Source organism: Hyalella azteca, unplaced genomic scaffold (genome assembly GCF_000764305.2).
Source record: "Hyalella azteca isolate HAZT.00-mixed unplaced genomic scaffold, Hazt_2.0.2 contig6037, whole genome shotgun sequence".
Taxonomy (NCBI): domain Eukaryota; kingdom Metazoa; phylum Arthropoda; class Malacostraca; order Amphipoda; family Hyalellidae; genus Hyalella; species Hyalella azteca.
The window spans coordinates 23,577-41,429 of record NW_025936209.1 but is presented as its reverse complement, the minus strand read 5'-3'; the positions used below and the strand labels follow the sequence as shown (position 1 = coordinate 41,429).

At 38.4% G+C, this 17,853-nt stretch overlaps 1 protein-coding gene across 2 annotated transcripts; it reads right to left on the bottom strand.

Annotated features, from left to right (window-relative positions):
* Nucleotides 1–793: 793 nt before the first annotated feature.
* On the bottom strand, nt 794–16,832 carry LOC108670454 (staphylococcal nuclease domain-containing protein 1). Of its 2 annotated transcripts, XM_047880721.1 has the most exons (11): nt 16,569–16,832; nt 12,263–12,381; nt 9,240–9,385; nt 8,128–8,255; nt 7,535–7,729; nt 5,645–5,809; nt 4,351–5,514; nt 3,843–4,032; nt 2,416–2,627; nt 1,865–2,155; nt 794–1,812 (listed from the first exon to the last, which is right to left on the bottom strand). In XM_047880721.1, the coding sequence occupies exons 1-11, from the start codon at nt 16,620–16,622 to the stop codon at nt 1,801–1,803; spliced, it is 2,676 nt and encodes an 891-aa protein (XP_047736677.1). In that variant the 5' UTR covers nt 16,623–16,832; the 3' UTR covers nt 794–1,800. The 2 variants fall into 2 exon arrangements, with proteins under 2 accessions (XP_047736677.1, XP_018013420.1); XM_018157931.2 differs by having other exon boundaries at nt 794–2,155; nt 16,569–16,831.
* Between the last annotated feature and the right edge of the window lie 1,021 nt (nt 16,833–17,853).

Genomic DNA, 17,853 nt, shown 5'->3' with positions numbered 1-17,853 from the left:
CCCCAACTTGGGGCATGATCCAGAATTATGCATTTTGCAAATGTTTGGTTTATCAATTTCCTAAATTGTTATTTCATTCCAATCGGGGAATAGTATATGTTTTAGTTCTAACATTAAAGATGTGTCTCGAAATCCCCCAATTATATTTGTTCGTTTCCAAGAAAGACCTCATTACTGACCACTAATTTGGACAGGCCAATGGCGAACACTGATTTCCCACGATAAATCTTGTCTAAAGCCTTAAGCTTGAGCCGCCGCACTAAGTCCCACCATATCGTAAGCAGGAGTTTGTTCAAATGTAATGGAAACGCACGCGCTCCCCTCGACATAACACGAGGTATACCGCGCCGGCAATACAATTATTAGATGCATTAAGAGCTCTGGTGGTGAGGTCTCCAGGTGGACCTGTTGCGATCTTGTTGCACCGGTCACAGAAATTCAGGACAAATTATCTATGTTGTTTGACATTGCTATGCCAACTTCTGTGGGTAGTTTACCTCTACCAATCTCAAGAGGCACTGTGATGATGGTGAAAAATTGCTGAACTAGGACTGCTATTAATATTATAATGTTCAAATATACCTGGTTTCCAAATATACGAGCTTTCTATCGCCGCCATTTTTTAACCAACGTGAAATTCACAGAGACAGTACTATTTTCCACAGTCAAAAATACTTAGATTTTCTGAAGGTTGGAACCAAGTAGAGAAATTAATTTATAACATTCCCCTTTGTACGTTGACATGATTCAAAGTGTACCTGTTGACTGGTGAAGGGTAAGAAAGTGTCATGTAGACGTCATGCTGACTTTACTGAAGAGGCATTTCAAATGGCAACATAATTCTAAGCCGTCGGTCATAGGACGCCCATACAATAAAGGTTTTCATGCTCATACTTCAGCAAGTTCAATAAGTGCAGCCGTCTAGCGGGCACCAGCATGTCGCCTCCCATACTTTCGTTATGGTAGAAGGAAGCAATAAATTAACCTTCGAGTCTCGTGTTCTTGCTGGAATATCGGCTGCGTCATCAACACTTCTATCTGGTGCCTAACATGGTAAACATGGCGGCCGCAGTAAGAACCGACTCTTAAATATATAAAAACAAACACACGTACGCATATTAGTAATAATTGGTACAAGAACACGGGCTGCTCCACTGTATAGTATCTCACAACACATTAAATTACTGAATGAATATCAATGTATAACTTATGATGAAAAATTGCGAGTACAAAAACACGTTAAAAAAACCAACAATACCTGGATGCGATTCTGTTAAATCTGGACAATAACCGAGACTCGTAAACCTGTCACCTAGCAACATATTTACGCACTGACAACTGAATTATCCCCTGTAAATTATTCACTATTTTTTTACTGTAAACGCGTAACCTCACAAAATATTACGTCAAGAGTCACAATGTCGCGTCATGTGTCGCGACGTCTGCCCATTTCATATTCCTCAATCCAGCTCCCGTAATAACCATGGATTACCAGTCCTGCACTCATCACACTGCTCACCAGCAAGAATTGATACTTCTTTATCTCATAAATCTTTGAAATTTTGAACATAATTTGCCGAGCCTAGTGTGGCGTCCACTCGTACATAAACGACACAATTGGCAAAAATTACTTTGATACTGGGATAGAAAATCGCGTCGTGTTCTCATGAACAAAAACATTACCACGTTACTCATAAGAAGTATCAGCCAGACAAGCAAGCGCGCAGTGAGCCACGTCAGCACTCAGCACGTGACAGCAACAAGTGTCAGGACGTCAGTTGTGTTGTAGCTCATGCAAAGCTACGCGCCGAACTCATGAGTATCGTCTACGCGCCGAACTCATGAGCATCGTCTACGCGCCGAACTCATGAGCATCGTCATCAGTCACATCGCCGTACTGCCAGATGCACAGATGCTTCTTCTTAGCCTCGTCCTGAGCTGCCGCGTACTCGGCGTAGAGTTTCTCGAGTTTCCTCACGGAGCGCTTCTCGAGAACGACGACGCCTGCAGCGAGGAGCTTCTTGGCAATATCCGTCTTGTCAGTTCGCTGCATCGTCACGTACTCGCAGCCAGACTTTCGGTACTCACAGTTGACCAGCACCTGGTCCTCCGTCTCCAGCCTCAACTGGTCCAGAGCTGCTGACACATAATCCTCCTGCAGAAAGTCGCTAAATTGGCATCATTTATAGTTTGAAGTTAAACATATATTCTATAATAATATTCACCTCACGTTCACTCACAATCTGTTTTCACCTGGTGATTGCATAAATATTGGCCAGAGACGGGCAAGGCTACAACATCAGTTACAACTTCATACTTAATTGTGCATAAACCTTGCGACGAAAGTGAAAACTACACAACCTTATGATCAGTTTGAAGACAAGCCACAGCCAAGCAAATTGCTCAATACTTCACCTCTTCGTAGAGTTTGATGAGAGCGAGCTGCATCTCCTTGGCATAGTAGGGCTGTTTCTCCAGACCGTGAGGGAGCTGCGTGCAGCGAGTGGGCGTTGTCACCTGCCGGTTGCCGTAGTCTACGTAGTAAACGTGCACCTTGCCGCCGGCGACCTTCTCAACCTTCGCTCGGTACCACATGTTGTCCACGAACTTCGCTGCGCACAGGTCACCTGTAGCAACACAACACTCAGTGTCTTCTAGCCCATCGAACATATACAACGGTGGACAAAATAAGGGAAACGACTGACATTTTGGTATCGTAATTTTTGAACATGTTATAAAAGATGAAAAAGTGACATATTCTTATGTTTAATCGTTTATTGTTGCTGCTAATTATTATTTCATCATCGCACAGATATATTCAGCAAATTTCCCGGAGCGCTTATTGGCACGAAGCGGTCAATGGGTGGCACGGCGCATGCAATTCATGTCTATAACCTAACCTAAAAATGGCAAACCTCTCTGACATTCAAAGAGGCCAAATTGTTGGCGCCCGTATGACAGGTGCTAGTGTGACAGAAATTTCCAGAATGCAGTGCCTTACGTTTCTAGAGGTACTCTCTCAAAAGTAATGACTGCTTTTGAAAGAGAAAGAAAAACGTCCTCAGCAGAGCACAGGTCTGGCCGAAAGTTGAAGTTGTCTGAGAGAGACCGTCGGTACCTAAATCGAATTGTGAGGAACAATCGAAAGACCACGGATGTTAAAATTACTGCAAGACTAAGTTCATACTATGATTCAAGCACTATTTCCGGAGGGAAACGCCATCTTTCACGATGATAATGCCCCGATCAATCGCTAAAAAATGGCACGAGGAACATTCTAATGAAGTTGAGCATCTCATTTGGCCACCACTATCGCCACACCTGAATATTATCGAGCATTCATGGTCGATTTTAGAGATACAAGTCATAAGTCGATTCCCGCCGCCATCTACTTTAAAAGAGCTGAAGGGAGTTTTAACTGGCGAATGGGTTACAATTCCGTTCATACAATTAATAATTTGTATGAATTAATACCTCGGAGAATTCAGGCTGTAATTGCCGCAAAAAGGTGGACATACACTATACTAAAATATATTTTGTGAATTTCTCACTGGTTCTCTTTATTTTGTTTAACCGCGGTACATCAAACATGGTCAACGCGAGCATTTCGTAATATCATTTCCACATGCTTTCAGCCATGCTGATCTACGGACGAATAATTCTCTTTTATAATATAATCAAGCCGCGTAGATAATTCAAGTTTGAAACACAGAAGAGAACAAACTAGACTGACAAAATTCAGGGTTTCTTAACTGTCTCAAAACTTTATTATAAAATGAGTTCGCGTCAATTTTGGAGTGTAAAAGTCTATCAAGGGAGGAAGAAATTCGAACATAACGCACCTCTTTTGGGATTATAGGCTCCAGTGACAGGTGGGTTTGAAGCGAAGGCTTGTTGAAGAGCCTCAGAAAGTTTGTCCAGTGAGGGTCCATCTGAAAGTTTTTGTCCATAGATCTTGCCTTCGTTTGTGATTTCCGTGATTACCATTGGGCGAAAATCGATCTTGCGTTCGCCTTTATCATCTTCTTCGTGCTGTGTGAATAAAATTATCTTAATAGCCAATTAAGCTAACCTTTCAACTCAAACAAATGCATAAAACATTTGCATCTTGTTTTGGATGCATACCTAACTATATATATTTTACCAAAGAAAAAATAGCCAATTAATTTGAAAGTGCGTCAGAATTAGCAACACATGTACAAATATTAACGCTAAAAAGAGAAGAGTTCAAGCATTTCAAATCTAATGGGAACGGAATCAAGAAAATAGATGAATTGCTAATAGGGATTCAATAAACTTTTGTCTACGTGCAGTAACAGGATGAATGCAGAGACGTGCAAGCATACTCACGTGTTCCTGTATGTGTTCCTCAGGTTTGTAGTTCCGCCAAATGTTTAGTTTAGCCTGTTTCGCCTTGACCTCGGCAGCGACCAGCTGACTGTAATACATGGAAGCTTCGGCTGTGACGTGCATAGAGCTATAACCGCGTTCAACGAGCTCAACCGACAGGTTCTTGCCTTCGAAGAAGAGCCAACCTATGAAATTACCACCTTTATCCATCGATTCAATTTCAACCTCCACCTCGCGCTGTAATACGAGGCCCCTTGTGAAATCAAGAGCCTCCTTGCCGAAAGGCTCGGCTTCCAAGTTCCCTCCGACGCCACCGGGAGCCATCCTCGCAGCTCTGGGGCACGTGATGCCTGCCAGAAGCAGCGTCACGAGGCACGTCTGACGCGGAATGTAAACACGAAGGCGAGAGCCCGAGGCTACGAACTCAGGCACAGCATCGATGCGTCCCACGCGCTTCAAGGAAGTCAAGTAAGTTTTGGCCTTGGTGGGGTCTGAGACGTCGTTGAATCTGTGTGATGGTGCGTTCTCCTTCTTGTCATGCAGGCCTTTGCTGCCCTTGATGGCCTTAGCCTCGGCAGCAAGGAGGTCGTCGTAGCAAGTGGCGCGTTGATCGTCGTCTTGTCTATACCGTACAACTGTAGCAAGACCTTTGCTCACCATGGCTTCTGCAACGTTAATATCGTTGATTTTGACCGTGCAGCAAGTCTTTTCAGGGTAGTTGTTCTGTGCAGGCTGGATGTAGTCAACAATTACAGTGACTTTTTGTCCTATGAGTTTCGTGCGAAGGAATTCGCGGGCTTCATATAGCCACGGAATGTCAAACAATGGACGGAAAACTTTTCCAGACTGAGCCTTTTGTTCTTTTTCTTCGAGCCTCGGCGGTCTAATGCTGGACAGAAATATCTTCTTTGTGGTGTTGTCGTTCTTAAGAATGACAAGCGCATCGCCATTGATGATTTCGATGACGCGTCCAGTGAACTCTCTGTCCTTGTCAGCCACTTGGCCACCCGCGGGTTTGTAGTCAACCCAAAGCCTCAGCTTCTTCTGCTTGGCTATTCTCTCGGCTGCCCTCAGCTTCTCAGGTCCGCCCGTCACGGTCGTCATGGACCAGTCCACGCATTTGGCGAACCCTTCCTTTAAGAGCGCTTCAGCAATGTTCCCGGACTGCACATAATTTAATAATTATAGACATATTCACTACACATTTTGACTATCCGTTATATTTATATAGGTATATATCAAACCATCATGAGCACAGTATTTGACAAAGCAAGAAACCCTGTTTTCGACGCACCGGATGAATGATGGAGCCAACAACATTATTGTTATTGGCCGTCTCGAGCACAATCTTGATGTCGCGCTGCAGCAGGCGGCTCTCAACAAAATATTTTGCCTCTTCGCCATACGCTTCAGCGCTGCCGGCGCCTGGCCGAGCGCCATCCGAGCGAACGTTTGGACACTGCAATGAATGAAACGCTAAATTATTTTACAAACTTGAATAAACAAAAATTACAACTTAACACGAGTATGACTAGGATCGGAGCCTCAGCCCTAGTCCTTATGTTGCGCAACTGCAATGCAAGCATGAAATGCAACAGGAAGTAGACCACAATTTTTGAATAAATAAAACTGCCAAATTCCCTAGATGACATCGTCTGAAAATCGGGGAGAAGGAGATGCATGGTCTGAAATCAAGAGGTAGATGCATGGTCTGAAATCAAGAGGTAGATGCATGGTCTGAAATCAAGAGGTAGATGCATGGTCTGAAAATCAAGAGGTAGATGCATGGTCTGATAATCAAGAGGGAGATGTTTGGTCTGATAATCAAGAGGGAGATACATGGTCCTAAAATCAAATAGGAGAATCATGGTCTAAAAATCAGAAAGGAGATGCATGGCCTGCTAATCAAGGAGATTCTTATCTGCAAAATGGCAACGCAAGAAAAATACCAACCTATTTAGCAGTAACCCGCTATCAACAAAACATTTGCCCATTAAGTATCAACAAGGCTCTAAAAGTTCAGAATTATTTACAAGAAGATTTTTCAACTAAACTTTTTTAGAAAATCTAGCCGTTTTTACTAGTTGTCATTAGGAAAAGTTCAGATTGAGACTATTTTTTTAAAATATTAGCATTATTTTTCCCTAAAAATTCAATTGATGCAATCAATCAATCCAAAATCTTCAACAATAAAGGTTTGAAATTCATTATTTTGAAGATCGTAAAGGTGAATGTGACACTTGGTACCTACAACATTGAAACAGGAGGTAATGAATTTCATAATTGCAGAGGAAAGCTAACATTTAGGAAGCATGTAGCAACCATGGGAGCAAATTACAGTTGGTAATACACAGTTTTCATCATAAATGAAATTGTACAAGTTTGTCCAATGAAATGCTAGCCATTTGTTCTGTCACTGCCACCATATGTGCAGTCTTGGTTCTTGTCAACGTAGAGTTGACAAGAACTCTACGCTGTCAACTCTATGACAAGGGCTACACCAGGGCATCAGTTAGCCATGCAGCTCATAGTATACAAATCTAATCAGTAGCCAGCAAACCTCCAAGGAGGCTAGAAGGTACCTACTCAATTAAGAACATATTTCCTACAATCAAAGGTTACAATTGAAGAAGAAGTAAAATTCCTTCTTTTACACGAGCTGATGCATAGTAATTAGTTAGGAGATATTTACTAGTTATTAAGGAAGCATCCTGCTTCCGTCTCTTTCACAGCCTCCACTGCACGAAGCACCTTACTTTCCATACATATTTTTGCTCTCTTAACCTCAGCCACAGACACCACAATTGCGCAATGCTCGCCTCAATTAGTATCTTCTCAGTCTATAACTCTATGGGTGTGAGAGTAACCCCATTGCTCTGCAGAATTTTATCCAACATATTCTGTGTCTGGATAAAATGATTGGTAGCTGAGACCTGGTGGGTGGCAACAGATGCTACTCGTTGCCAAAATATCTTACGTCAGGCAGTACACATTCATGTGAAGTTAATAATAACTAATTACATAGGCCACGGCTCTGAGTGTTTCCTTACCACCTGGCACGCCAGCTGTGTCTTACCATTCCTAACTGTTACACACACCACGGTTTTGGAACCTCTGATTTATAGATATAGACAATAAAAAATATCAATACAACATACAAAGACCTGGTGTCAGTTCAACACACCCTGATGCCGGAGATCATGAGAGTGACGTGGTAGAAGTCAGGCAGGAGGAAGGCTCTGACTGTAGAACCATCCCTGACGTGCTCTATGATGGCAGGCACGGGCTTGTTGTTGAACTTGTCAACCAGGGCGCGCGTGTTGTCAACTGTCCACTTGATGTTGCGTACGTGCTCTGAGTCGTTGCCTGCCCACCGGCCCTGCACAACACAACATCACAGTAAATATAAGTGAAATTAAGAAGTCATTTCCATCACTAATAGAAAATACATATATATATTTAACTCAGTACTCACTTCAGTGAGCGACAGACAGCGCATTTTCTCATTGACGAAAACGTGGTCACGGACAGACACACCGACAGAAAGACGGACAGACAGGTAGACGGGCGGACAGACATGAGCACAATAGCAATTTTTCCATAAATGAGAAAATGTTCTAAAACGTTATTGAAGATAGAACGTTGTTATTGAAGAGGAAAGGAGATGTAAAACCTATTGCATGAAGCAATTTTATTGATGAAATAGGCAAATAAATTGTAAACGTCAGATCCTTGCCATAGCTTTGAAGAAGATATCCATGCTGAAATAATACCGACCTTAGCTTGACTTTTTGCCAGATCTTCAAGGTTGGCGAGATTGCTCTCTCCTCGGATGCTCTCCCGGCGCACAGCTAGCCAGCCTTCTGCCACCATGAGCTCTGTGATGTTCTCCCCTGTGGCCACGTCTGCAGCAAATAAATATTCATTAACTAATGCTCAGCTTACTTATCATGTTCTTATACCAGAATTACATGAACCAACAGGTCGTTAGACCTAGAAAGTCACCCCTCAATTAAATTTAATGTTCATTCAAACCTCATTTCTGATACAACCAAGGTACCACACGAAAGGAACTACATATCTAAAATTATTGAAGACTTCACCCAAAACCAACCGAGTGCAGAACTCCCTTCTTGGTACTTCGATCAGCATTCACAATGATGAGGAAAGGGGAATCCATGGCAAAGTTTACAGGCAAAAAGCCGACTTAGAAAATGGAACATTTCGTGGCATGCAGAACAACGTAAGATTGAAGCTGAATTAAATCCAACAACATCAACATACAGGCATAATGCAAGCTGCAGCCAAGTATAAAGTGGTTCTCACTCCAATGGTGCTAGCCTACTTTGATGTGCCAAAAAATTAAGAGACGATGTCAGTCATATATATAGGTACACCACGATGCCAGTCATATATATACACCACAATGTCAGTCATTTATATACACCACAATGTCAGTCATTTATATACACCACAATGTCAGTCATTTATATACAACACAATGTCAGTTTTAATCTCCTCTGTATAAATATAAGATAGTCAGCCCACTAATTTTGCTCGTATTTTTGAAGTTTTCGATCTGATGATGGCCCTGTTTCCAGAACATTTTCAATAAAATTACAATAAATTTAATGTCATTTTTGTAGTTTTTAAACAATTCATCAATTAGAAGTTTCAGTAAACAGCTAAATTGCTTTAATTTGGCGTGAACGGCTGTTCTAGGCATCTTCTAAAATAAAATACTACACCTGCCATATCTCAGGAAGATTATTAAATTCAATGGATAAATATGGATTACCAATACATTTCAAGGACCTAGAGTCAACTTGAAAGCCAATCTATATGTTCTTATTAGCAAGTAAAAGGTAATGAGTTGACTTAGAACTTGCCTTTGCCAAGATAAATGCAGCCATACTCTCTGGGCAATGTCTTGCTCTTGGGGTCAATAGTGAAGATGACTTCTTTTCCAATGACCTTCTTGCGTAAGAACTCTCGCGCCTCCCAGGCATATGGCTCGTCTGCTGTCTCAGGGTTGCTGCTCACAATTAAAGTAAAGTTAGGAACCATGATTTAAGGCGAGGGGATTCTGAATGCTCAAGGAAGTTTTTAAGGCAGCTTTGAATCTATCTTCATAGAGCAAACTCGTTTAATAGAGCAATCATACAATGAATGACAAAGTTGAATGACAGGTTCCTAATCAAAGTAAGAAACCTTTATCTTCATCCAATACCACGTTAGTGGTACCTAATAATTTATTTATCAGGTAATGCACATTCTCTAAAACTCTAGCCACGCCTATCATGACACAGCTGGGGAAACTATTAAAACAATGGCCACATCCAAATTAACCATATTTATATCATACAATTCATCCTACCAAATAATTCTTTCATACATTTGTTGCTGTATTCAGTCCCATAATCATGAAGTTACTGCACTGAATCCTTTCATGTAATATACATAGATATCCCTTCAGTTTGCTCTTCCTCACTATATATTGTGAAGAGTTGCATGAAAAAGTTAGAAATTCTAAATTTCTCCCGCAATAATTTCTTATTTTTCACAGCTAAATCTTCCATGAAAATGCAGGGAATATCAAACGATTTTTTTTTTTTCTGGGCAGCAGTGAGGCTGCTCTCTGCACAGCTGTGAGTACAAGTCAATGTTCAGCACTGGACAGAGAAGCTCTAAACTCTAAAGATTCCATTACAAGCAGCTCCGAGCAGCAGCCAGCTCTCTCGGTGACACAGTTAAACTACCTGCTAATCTGGGCCTTCAGAATCTTCATACTCCTCAATCATTCTCAAACTTCCTATGAACCTGGTTTACTATTCCTTATTTTGTGCAAATGCCGTGTCATTTTTGTTTTGTTTGGTTTGCAATAACTGTGCTTATTTCGCTCCTGCAGGAAGTTGGACACAGTTTTAAGATTGTACCATCTTAAGCAAATTTATATAGAATTTCTATCAAATTTATATCTACTATATTTCAATTACAAATTTAAGCTTGTTAAATTTATATCAAATATACATCATATCAAAAGCTATACAATCTATATCAAAGTGGTTGAATACATTTATATCAAATTATAGAAAATCTTGATACATTGTTTCAAAACTTTAACCAATTTTATTAGATCTTTATAAAATAAATCTATTTGCCAGAAATAGGCATTGTGCAATTTGCCTCAGCAGTTTGTTAAACTGTTACAGGTTTTCCCTTCCTAATATAAATCTTTAGTCTTCTTTAAATATGCAGTTAACTTGATATATTCATTACATTGGGCATTAAAAACCTCAGGCTAGTTGTAGAGATTTTAAATTGGTTTGATATTTTTTTGGAAATTTCTGCTTATTCATCTTGACAGTTAAATCCTGTATGAGCCTGACAGAAGTTATACTTTCTTGCTAGTATCAAGTTTCAGGTCTTAATGTCAGAGTGCTTTTTAGCCATCATTGGGACCTCAATTCTTACATGTTACCACTACGTGTTCCTGTACCATGACCACATGACAGTGCTTAGGAGACAAGACCTGGAGCCCTTAATTAACCCTTTACCGCCTGATTTTCTGGGTCAAAAATCGTAAATTTCACTTTTCCGATTTTTAAACTCACCTTAAAGCTGACATTCTGACCTATCCAACGGTACCAAAATCATCTCTGTACGTTGATTTATGCCTTGACGACAGATCGCTCAAAGGCTAGGGGTGGGGGAGTTCTTATGCATTTTAAGATAGGCGAAAATTACCGGCCGGGCACATAAATAGACGGTCTGAAGACGCTGATCTTTAGTTACCCGGTTACTGTCGTGTGGGATGGTGCTCATGCAGTCGTTCCCACCATCCTTGACTGAATTTCAGCTCCAGTAACGTCTAGTCTGGTATCCATGCCACCTTGAATGCCTATTTCAAGGCGCTCGGGACTTTGTTGCGCTCTACTGAACATTCACACTTATTGTCACCGCAAACCTATCTCCTCCTAGAGTTTTTAAGCTACAGTAATGAGAGATATACCGTTTGATTCGAAAATAAAAGATCTAAAGATTGTTTGTATCTTTTTTTCAATTTCATTATGATTTGGAAAATATTTTGAAAAAGGGGGGGAATTCAAAAGGGTGGGGGGGTGTAATCACAATTTTTTTTTTAAATGCCCACCCCATGCACAAAAATTAGAATTTTGAAAAACAGCAAGGACCAATCGATAGATATGGTTCTTACGCATCGAATGATATGCATCTCGATGTTGTAGCTTGAAAATCCTAGGAGGAGATAGATTTCCACAGTAGTACCCCCGTTTTGGTTTTCTAAGAATTTCATGTTTTCTTTCATTATTTTCAAAAAATTCACACAAACAAAAAAGTCTTAGATATATTTTTTACACATGTGTACCACGTTTCCAAGTGATCCGTCTGTAAATAACCAAAATTAAATTTCCTCTGGAAAATGGAAATTTTATTTCAGTTATTTACAGACAGATAACTTTGAAACTTGGTACACATATGTAAAAAATAAATCAAAGACTTTTTTTGTTCGTGTGAATTATTAAAAAAAATGAAAGAAAATGTGAAATTCTTAGACAACTGATGTTTTTTAAAGGCAACTTGAAAGTCCAATTTGGCGGTAAAGGGTTAAACTTAGCTGCTCTCGGAACAAGATGCTTATTGGAAACCAATTTTACTTCAGAGCATCTTTTACCAGAAGTAAGGCAGTTTGAAGCATTTTAAATGAATTTCTCAGTAAATGAAACCTTACAAAGCATCCTAGTTATTTTCAGATGTGCCATTGATGCTTCCTGTCAATTTTTCCTATTCTGAGTTTGTTAATTAAATAAACTTGTAATTCAAACTTGACTGTGTAAATCCTTACAATAAAAATATAACTTCACTCTGAAATTACTATTCATATTGAACTCACTTTGTTGTTCCCCTCCGAGCCAATCTTGGTGCAGAAACATTGGAGAAGTTAATTTGGCGCTCAGGTGGAGGTCCACCCTTAGGCTGTCCTCTCACAATAACAGAATCTCCAGACAGCACCTGAAATAAATCATAATTTACTATTGAAACTTGGATTTCAAAGCATCACTAACACTAAGAAATAGACAAAATTAGTTGATTAAAATACGTGCATCAAGCCAGCATTAATTGAACATTTGCACAATTGCATGTGTATTTGTCAACATGCCACACACAAAAATTACCGCAAAATGACACATTTATAATGCAAGCATCTGAAAAAGTCATGAAAAATTTTGTCAACAGAAACCCGCCAAATATAGTTAATGCCATTAATAATTAAAAATAATGCCATTAATAATAATTAATGATGACTAGGTTCTCTAACTTGTTCTGTAGTCTTTAAAGATGCATCACAATATGAAATAAGAAAACTGACTACCAGACAATCTCTTTCATATCTGAGGGCATTTTTTGATTTTTGGGAGTTTTCAAACATATTTGGGGATTCTTTGGTCCTCTTTTATAATAAATAAAAACGAATACAATAAATAAATAAACTTTCTAAAGGCAATAAGTAACTATTTGATGTCAGCCTAACATAAGCTCTACCGTCAACCAGGGCTACACGGGATGATTTTGAATATTTTTCATTCATAACTTCTTACCATGAAACATTTCATAAACAAGTTTAGGCTCATTTCAAAGCTCTTTGCAAGAGCTATCACATGGCTTCTTAAAAAAAATTCCATATGCTATTCATAAGGTGCCAGAAGCAAAAAAAGGGGGTCCCAAGTAGCCCCGTCGAATAGGGCTACTCGGGACACTTGGAATAAAACTTCAGTTTAAAACATTTGAAGCATGCAGAGTGTACTCATTCATTACTAACAGAACTCTGAAGTCCTCCTCTTTCATTGTAGATGACGTAGAGGTAGAAATATGACAATTTCTGTGATTTTTACTTGTTTTTCCTTTATTGATATGATATTACTATAAACATTAATTACCGTATTATTGATGCAATATTACCGTATCCAAGAACATGCCATTGAGCATTTACAACAACCTTGTCCACTGCAAGCTTCATATCAGCAGCCTTATAGCATTTTTTCTGTATCTGTAAGCTTACAGGACAGCTTGTAATTTCACACCATTTTCATTGGGTTAAGTGAATTTACTGTAAAAAAAAGAAATCGTGAAAAACATACCTGAAACAGAAAGGAATGTTTTAGTGACATTCATCATATGTTTTGGAAAAATAAATCATAGTTTAGGTCAATTACTTTTCATTCTATGATGCCTGGTGCACAATTCAATATATGACATTCTATGCACAATTTTGTTATGACCAATGATGCACTAATTTTTCGACAAGTGAAATTTTTTTCACTGATCAAGGTAAATGTAATCAATATTCTTTGTTTTTAATCAATTTTTTTGTTAACTGGAGCCTTTGCTAACTGAGGTTCTACTGTAAATGCGTTTTTTTTTTGGGGTGTCACAAATAGCCCTGGGGGGTGTCCCAAGTAGCCCCGCTGTCCGGAAATGGCCACCATTTCTTTTGATTGAGGTATGTAAATTCTGCAAATAAAGTTTTCATGCTGACACTTGTCTGCCACTTTTTTCTAAGAAAAATTTTTTAATACGGCAAATATTTTTTTACTACAGACCTTAGCAGAAGTAACTTTTCAAAATATTGTTTTTCACCATTTTTTTCAGGAATTTTTCAAAGCTAGTAAATGTAGTATTTTTGAACATCCTTTATACTACATTGATAGGAAAAATGTTGACATTTACACCACTATATTTAGTTTTGCAATATTCCAATTAGTTTTGCTACTAAAGCAGTTTTATGCCGTGTCGGAGGAATGTCCCGAGTTACCCCGCCCGTCCCGAGTAGCCCTGGTTGACGGTATGTCAAACATTTTCAACTTCTATGTAAATAATTTACATTGTATCAATTCTCAAAGTGAAGCATACAAAATCATAGATCCTGGAAAATAACCCAATTTTTTTAATGAGATTTAATGGATATATATTTAGCTTTTGAATATTATAGCTTCACATTTCCTGTTTTCTTTTAGTAAAGGTTACTAAAACAGTCATCACTGAAGGCTAGCAGTCAAGTGGCTGGAATGAGTGAAGCAGTCAATATACTACAACAGGGTATTAAGGGACAAGTTTTATCATTGATAACTTCTTACCAAGAAACCTTTCATAAACAAGTTTAGGCTCATTTCAAAGGTCTTTGTGAGGGCAGTTGTATGGCATCTCTAAAAAAATTCTAAATGCTATTCGTTAGGTGCCAGAAGCAAAAAAAAGGGCTCACAATTACCTCAATTAAGGGTCCCCAATTTTTTAATTTCTCATGTCTTTTAAAAAATGCTGGTTGTTTAGGAGCAGTAATAATTTTATTTTTATAAATCAAAGAGCATTTAGTAAGTTTAATTTAGCTAGTAAAAAAAATGGCATTATTTAAAAAAAAAGTAATCTAAGTTACCCCATTTTACAGTATTTATGATTTTAATTAATGCTCAAAGCTTGCTTCGGAGTTAGGACTGAGGTTATATTGACAAGTCAGTGGCAGAACAATGCAAAACTTCTGCAGCGACCCAATAGCTACTTGTGTTGGTTTGAGTGGCCTTGGCACGTATTTCTACAGTTGCTGCAGGTAGGAATAAACATCAAAGGAACAAAGGTAAAATTGTCATCCATACATCCTAATTTAAATCACAAGGATATGATTTGGTAAGTATTTTGCAAATCTCATTTATAATTGGTAATAGAAATGTCTATTTCAGAGTTATTCTTGAATACACTTGTGAAAATTAAAGTTCTGTAGTCAATTGTCATTTGTCTTCAAAATGACAAAATTGTTAAATTTACAATAGTTATATGAGTGAGGTCATCAATCATCATAGAAGCTTAGAAGCTATAAGAAAAAATTTTTGTTTTTGATGTAAAAGAATGTTTTTAATTGTAAAGAAATGCAATACTTGATCTTCAGAATTGCAAAGAAATGCAATACATGATTTTCAGAAATATAATGCAAAAATTAATGATCCCTATTATAGGGTAAACGCGGTATATTCCGGCACATTAAGGACGCATCGAGAAATGAAAAACTATAAAAATAACCGTATGCGTTACGTAAGTTCTGTTGCCTTCACATGACTCTCAAAACACTTCACTACGCGTCAGCAACAATGAAACGTCACAAAATGTTGCCATATTTATTAAAAAGCCTTTAGAATGGAAACCTACCATAAAAAAATCGGTTTTCCGATGCCGACCGCCAAAAATGGATTTCAGATTCGTAATCTACACCCCAAAAAACATATAATTAAAAAAAAAAACACCCTTTTTTTTGGATGTAGTTAATCTGCAATAATACCGTAGCTAGCTCCTGCCAGGTTTCCTGTTTCTTTTAACTGTTCCATATCGATAATAATTGGACCTTTTCAAAAATTAAGAATCAAATTACCTATTGATTGCCTGCAGCCTGCCATTCAAAGTTTAAAGAGTTTCATACTACTGCTAAAACAGCTCCATCAGTTCATCTCAGCTGACCCAGCACAAGCATGGAAAACATCTGCCTTTAGGGCCGCAACTAGAGGTTTCCCGCCATTTCTGAAACCGCGAGATTTCCGTCCGATGAATTAACCCTATCCAAATGTTAACAAAAGTGCACGATCGAGCCGCGAGATTCCAAATGTATTGAAAATTCATCATGTTGAAGCCGCGAGATTTCAGAAACAAATAGAAAAATTCCAATCCTGTCCCAGCATAAACATAGAGTAACTAAAAATAAATGACTTTCCAGTCCACATCTATCATTAGCCAGCTCATTGCATATTGATATTTTAACTAGGTAGGCTAATTTGAAAAAAAAATCACAATCCGATAAGAGTCTGACTCCCGAGGACTGGTCTGACTGGAAAATACTATTTCCAGAATAAAGATCATAGACAGTGATGGACTTTTTGCAATGTAAAAAATAGAGAAAATGGTTACTCATAGGAAAATTTCAAATCAACAAATCACATAGCTAGCAATTAAACAACATTTACATATCCTAGTCTAGCTAATCGCGTTCGGGACACGCCGAACCAACTCGTGTACGTTGAACATCAAGTACTCTGTACTTTCGAAAACGCTCAGATATAACAAAACAAACCTCTAACTCTGAAGCCATATTTAATAATGTTGATTAATATACGAATATTTTATGCCCATCTGGATTGTTACATGCCTGACAAATGACTAACCTGCTTGACAATTCCTTTAAAGGATTCTGACACATTCGGGATAGGAGCGGCCATGTCTTCCACGTGTTAGAGCTTAGATGGGACTGAACCTGAACGACGGTCTGCTTCAAAGAAACACGCTGGAGCTTCTAAAAGGCAATATTATTTTATGTTCAATTTTTTTCAGGCGCTTCTTGGATTGAGATAAAAGGAGACCTAAGCCGAAATATTGCAAAACTTTGATATAAAAATACAACTTAAATGACATTTATCTGATGTGATGAATTATTAGTTAATTGAGCAGGCCACGTAGAGACACCTAACAGTTCCTCATTTATCAGCTGGATTGCTTAGTCCGCAATCCGTATAAAAACAAACGAACAATGATTAACAATAATGAAATATAATTAATAATAAAAACATATTACCTATCTGACATTGCTTGATATACGATAGTCACTATTTATGTAAAAAAATTCAATTAAACATAGTTCGATTCTCTTGATGAATCATCTGCCTATACTGAAGAACGGCCCTCGGACACAATTCTCAGAGAATTGTGTTTTTTTTTAATTTTAAATAATTTGCACGGTATCGTAGCATTTTTATTCGAACTCAAAAGAAAAGCGCTGGCTTCTTGACAATGATTTGGTTCTGTGTGGAGTTTGTCTTTGTTTCTGAATATATAATTTATCTTAGCAAACCACGTCACGGACGTTTTTCCGTTTTATAATTTAAAAATAATATTCATCTAAATGGTGGAATAACCTTTCTTATCAATCGTTATCACACTACAAATAATTTACGAGTAATTAGTACTTGCTTGAATTTGGTACTCAACAATCACATACGATATACAGGGGTGTCAAAAAAAACGATACTCAACTTTGAATGGCTGTAACTCGAAAAGTAATAGAGTTAAAATAATTTGGAAGGTCAGGATTTGTTTCCTATGTTTTTCTGCATCTCTCCACCAAAATCAGACAGATCGATGTAGCCAGAAGCGTTTGATAGAACTTTCAGTGACATATGCTAAAATCGTGCTTGCGCAAAGTTTTGGTAAGATCATTTTGCATAATCATTAATGTCTTGATATGTTTTCTTTTCGCTGTTTTATTTTTTGTATCTTTGGTGAGACAAAAGACGTTGCAATCTTTGGTGAGAGATAATCATGGCAATATTTGGTGAGAGACAGTCATGGCAATCTTTGGTAAGAGACAGTCATGGCAATCTTTGGTGAGAGACAATCATGACAATGTTTGGTGAGACAAAAACATGGCAATCTTTGGTGAAAACCAATCATGAC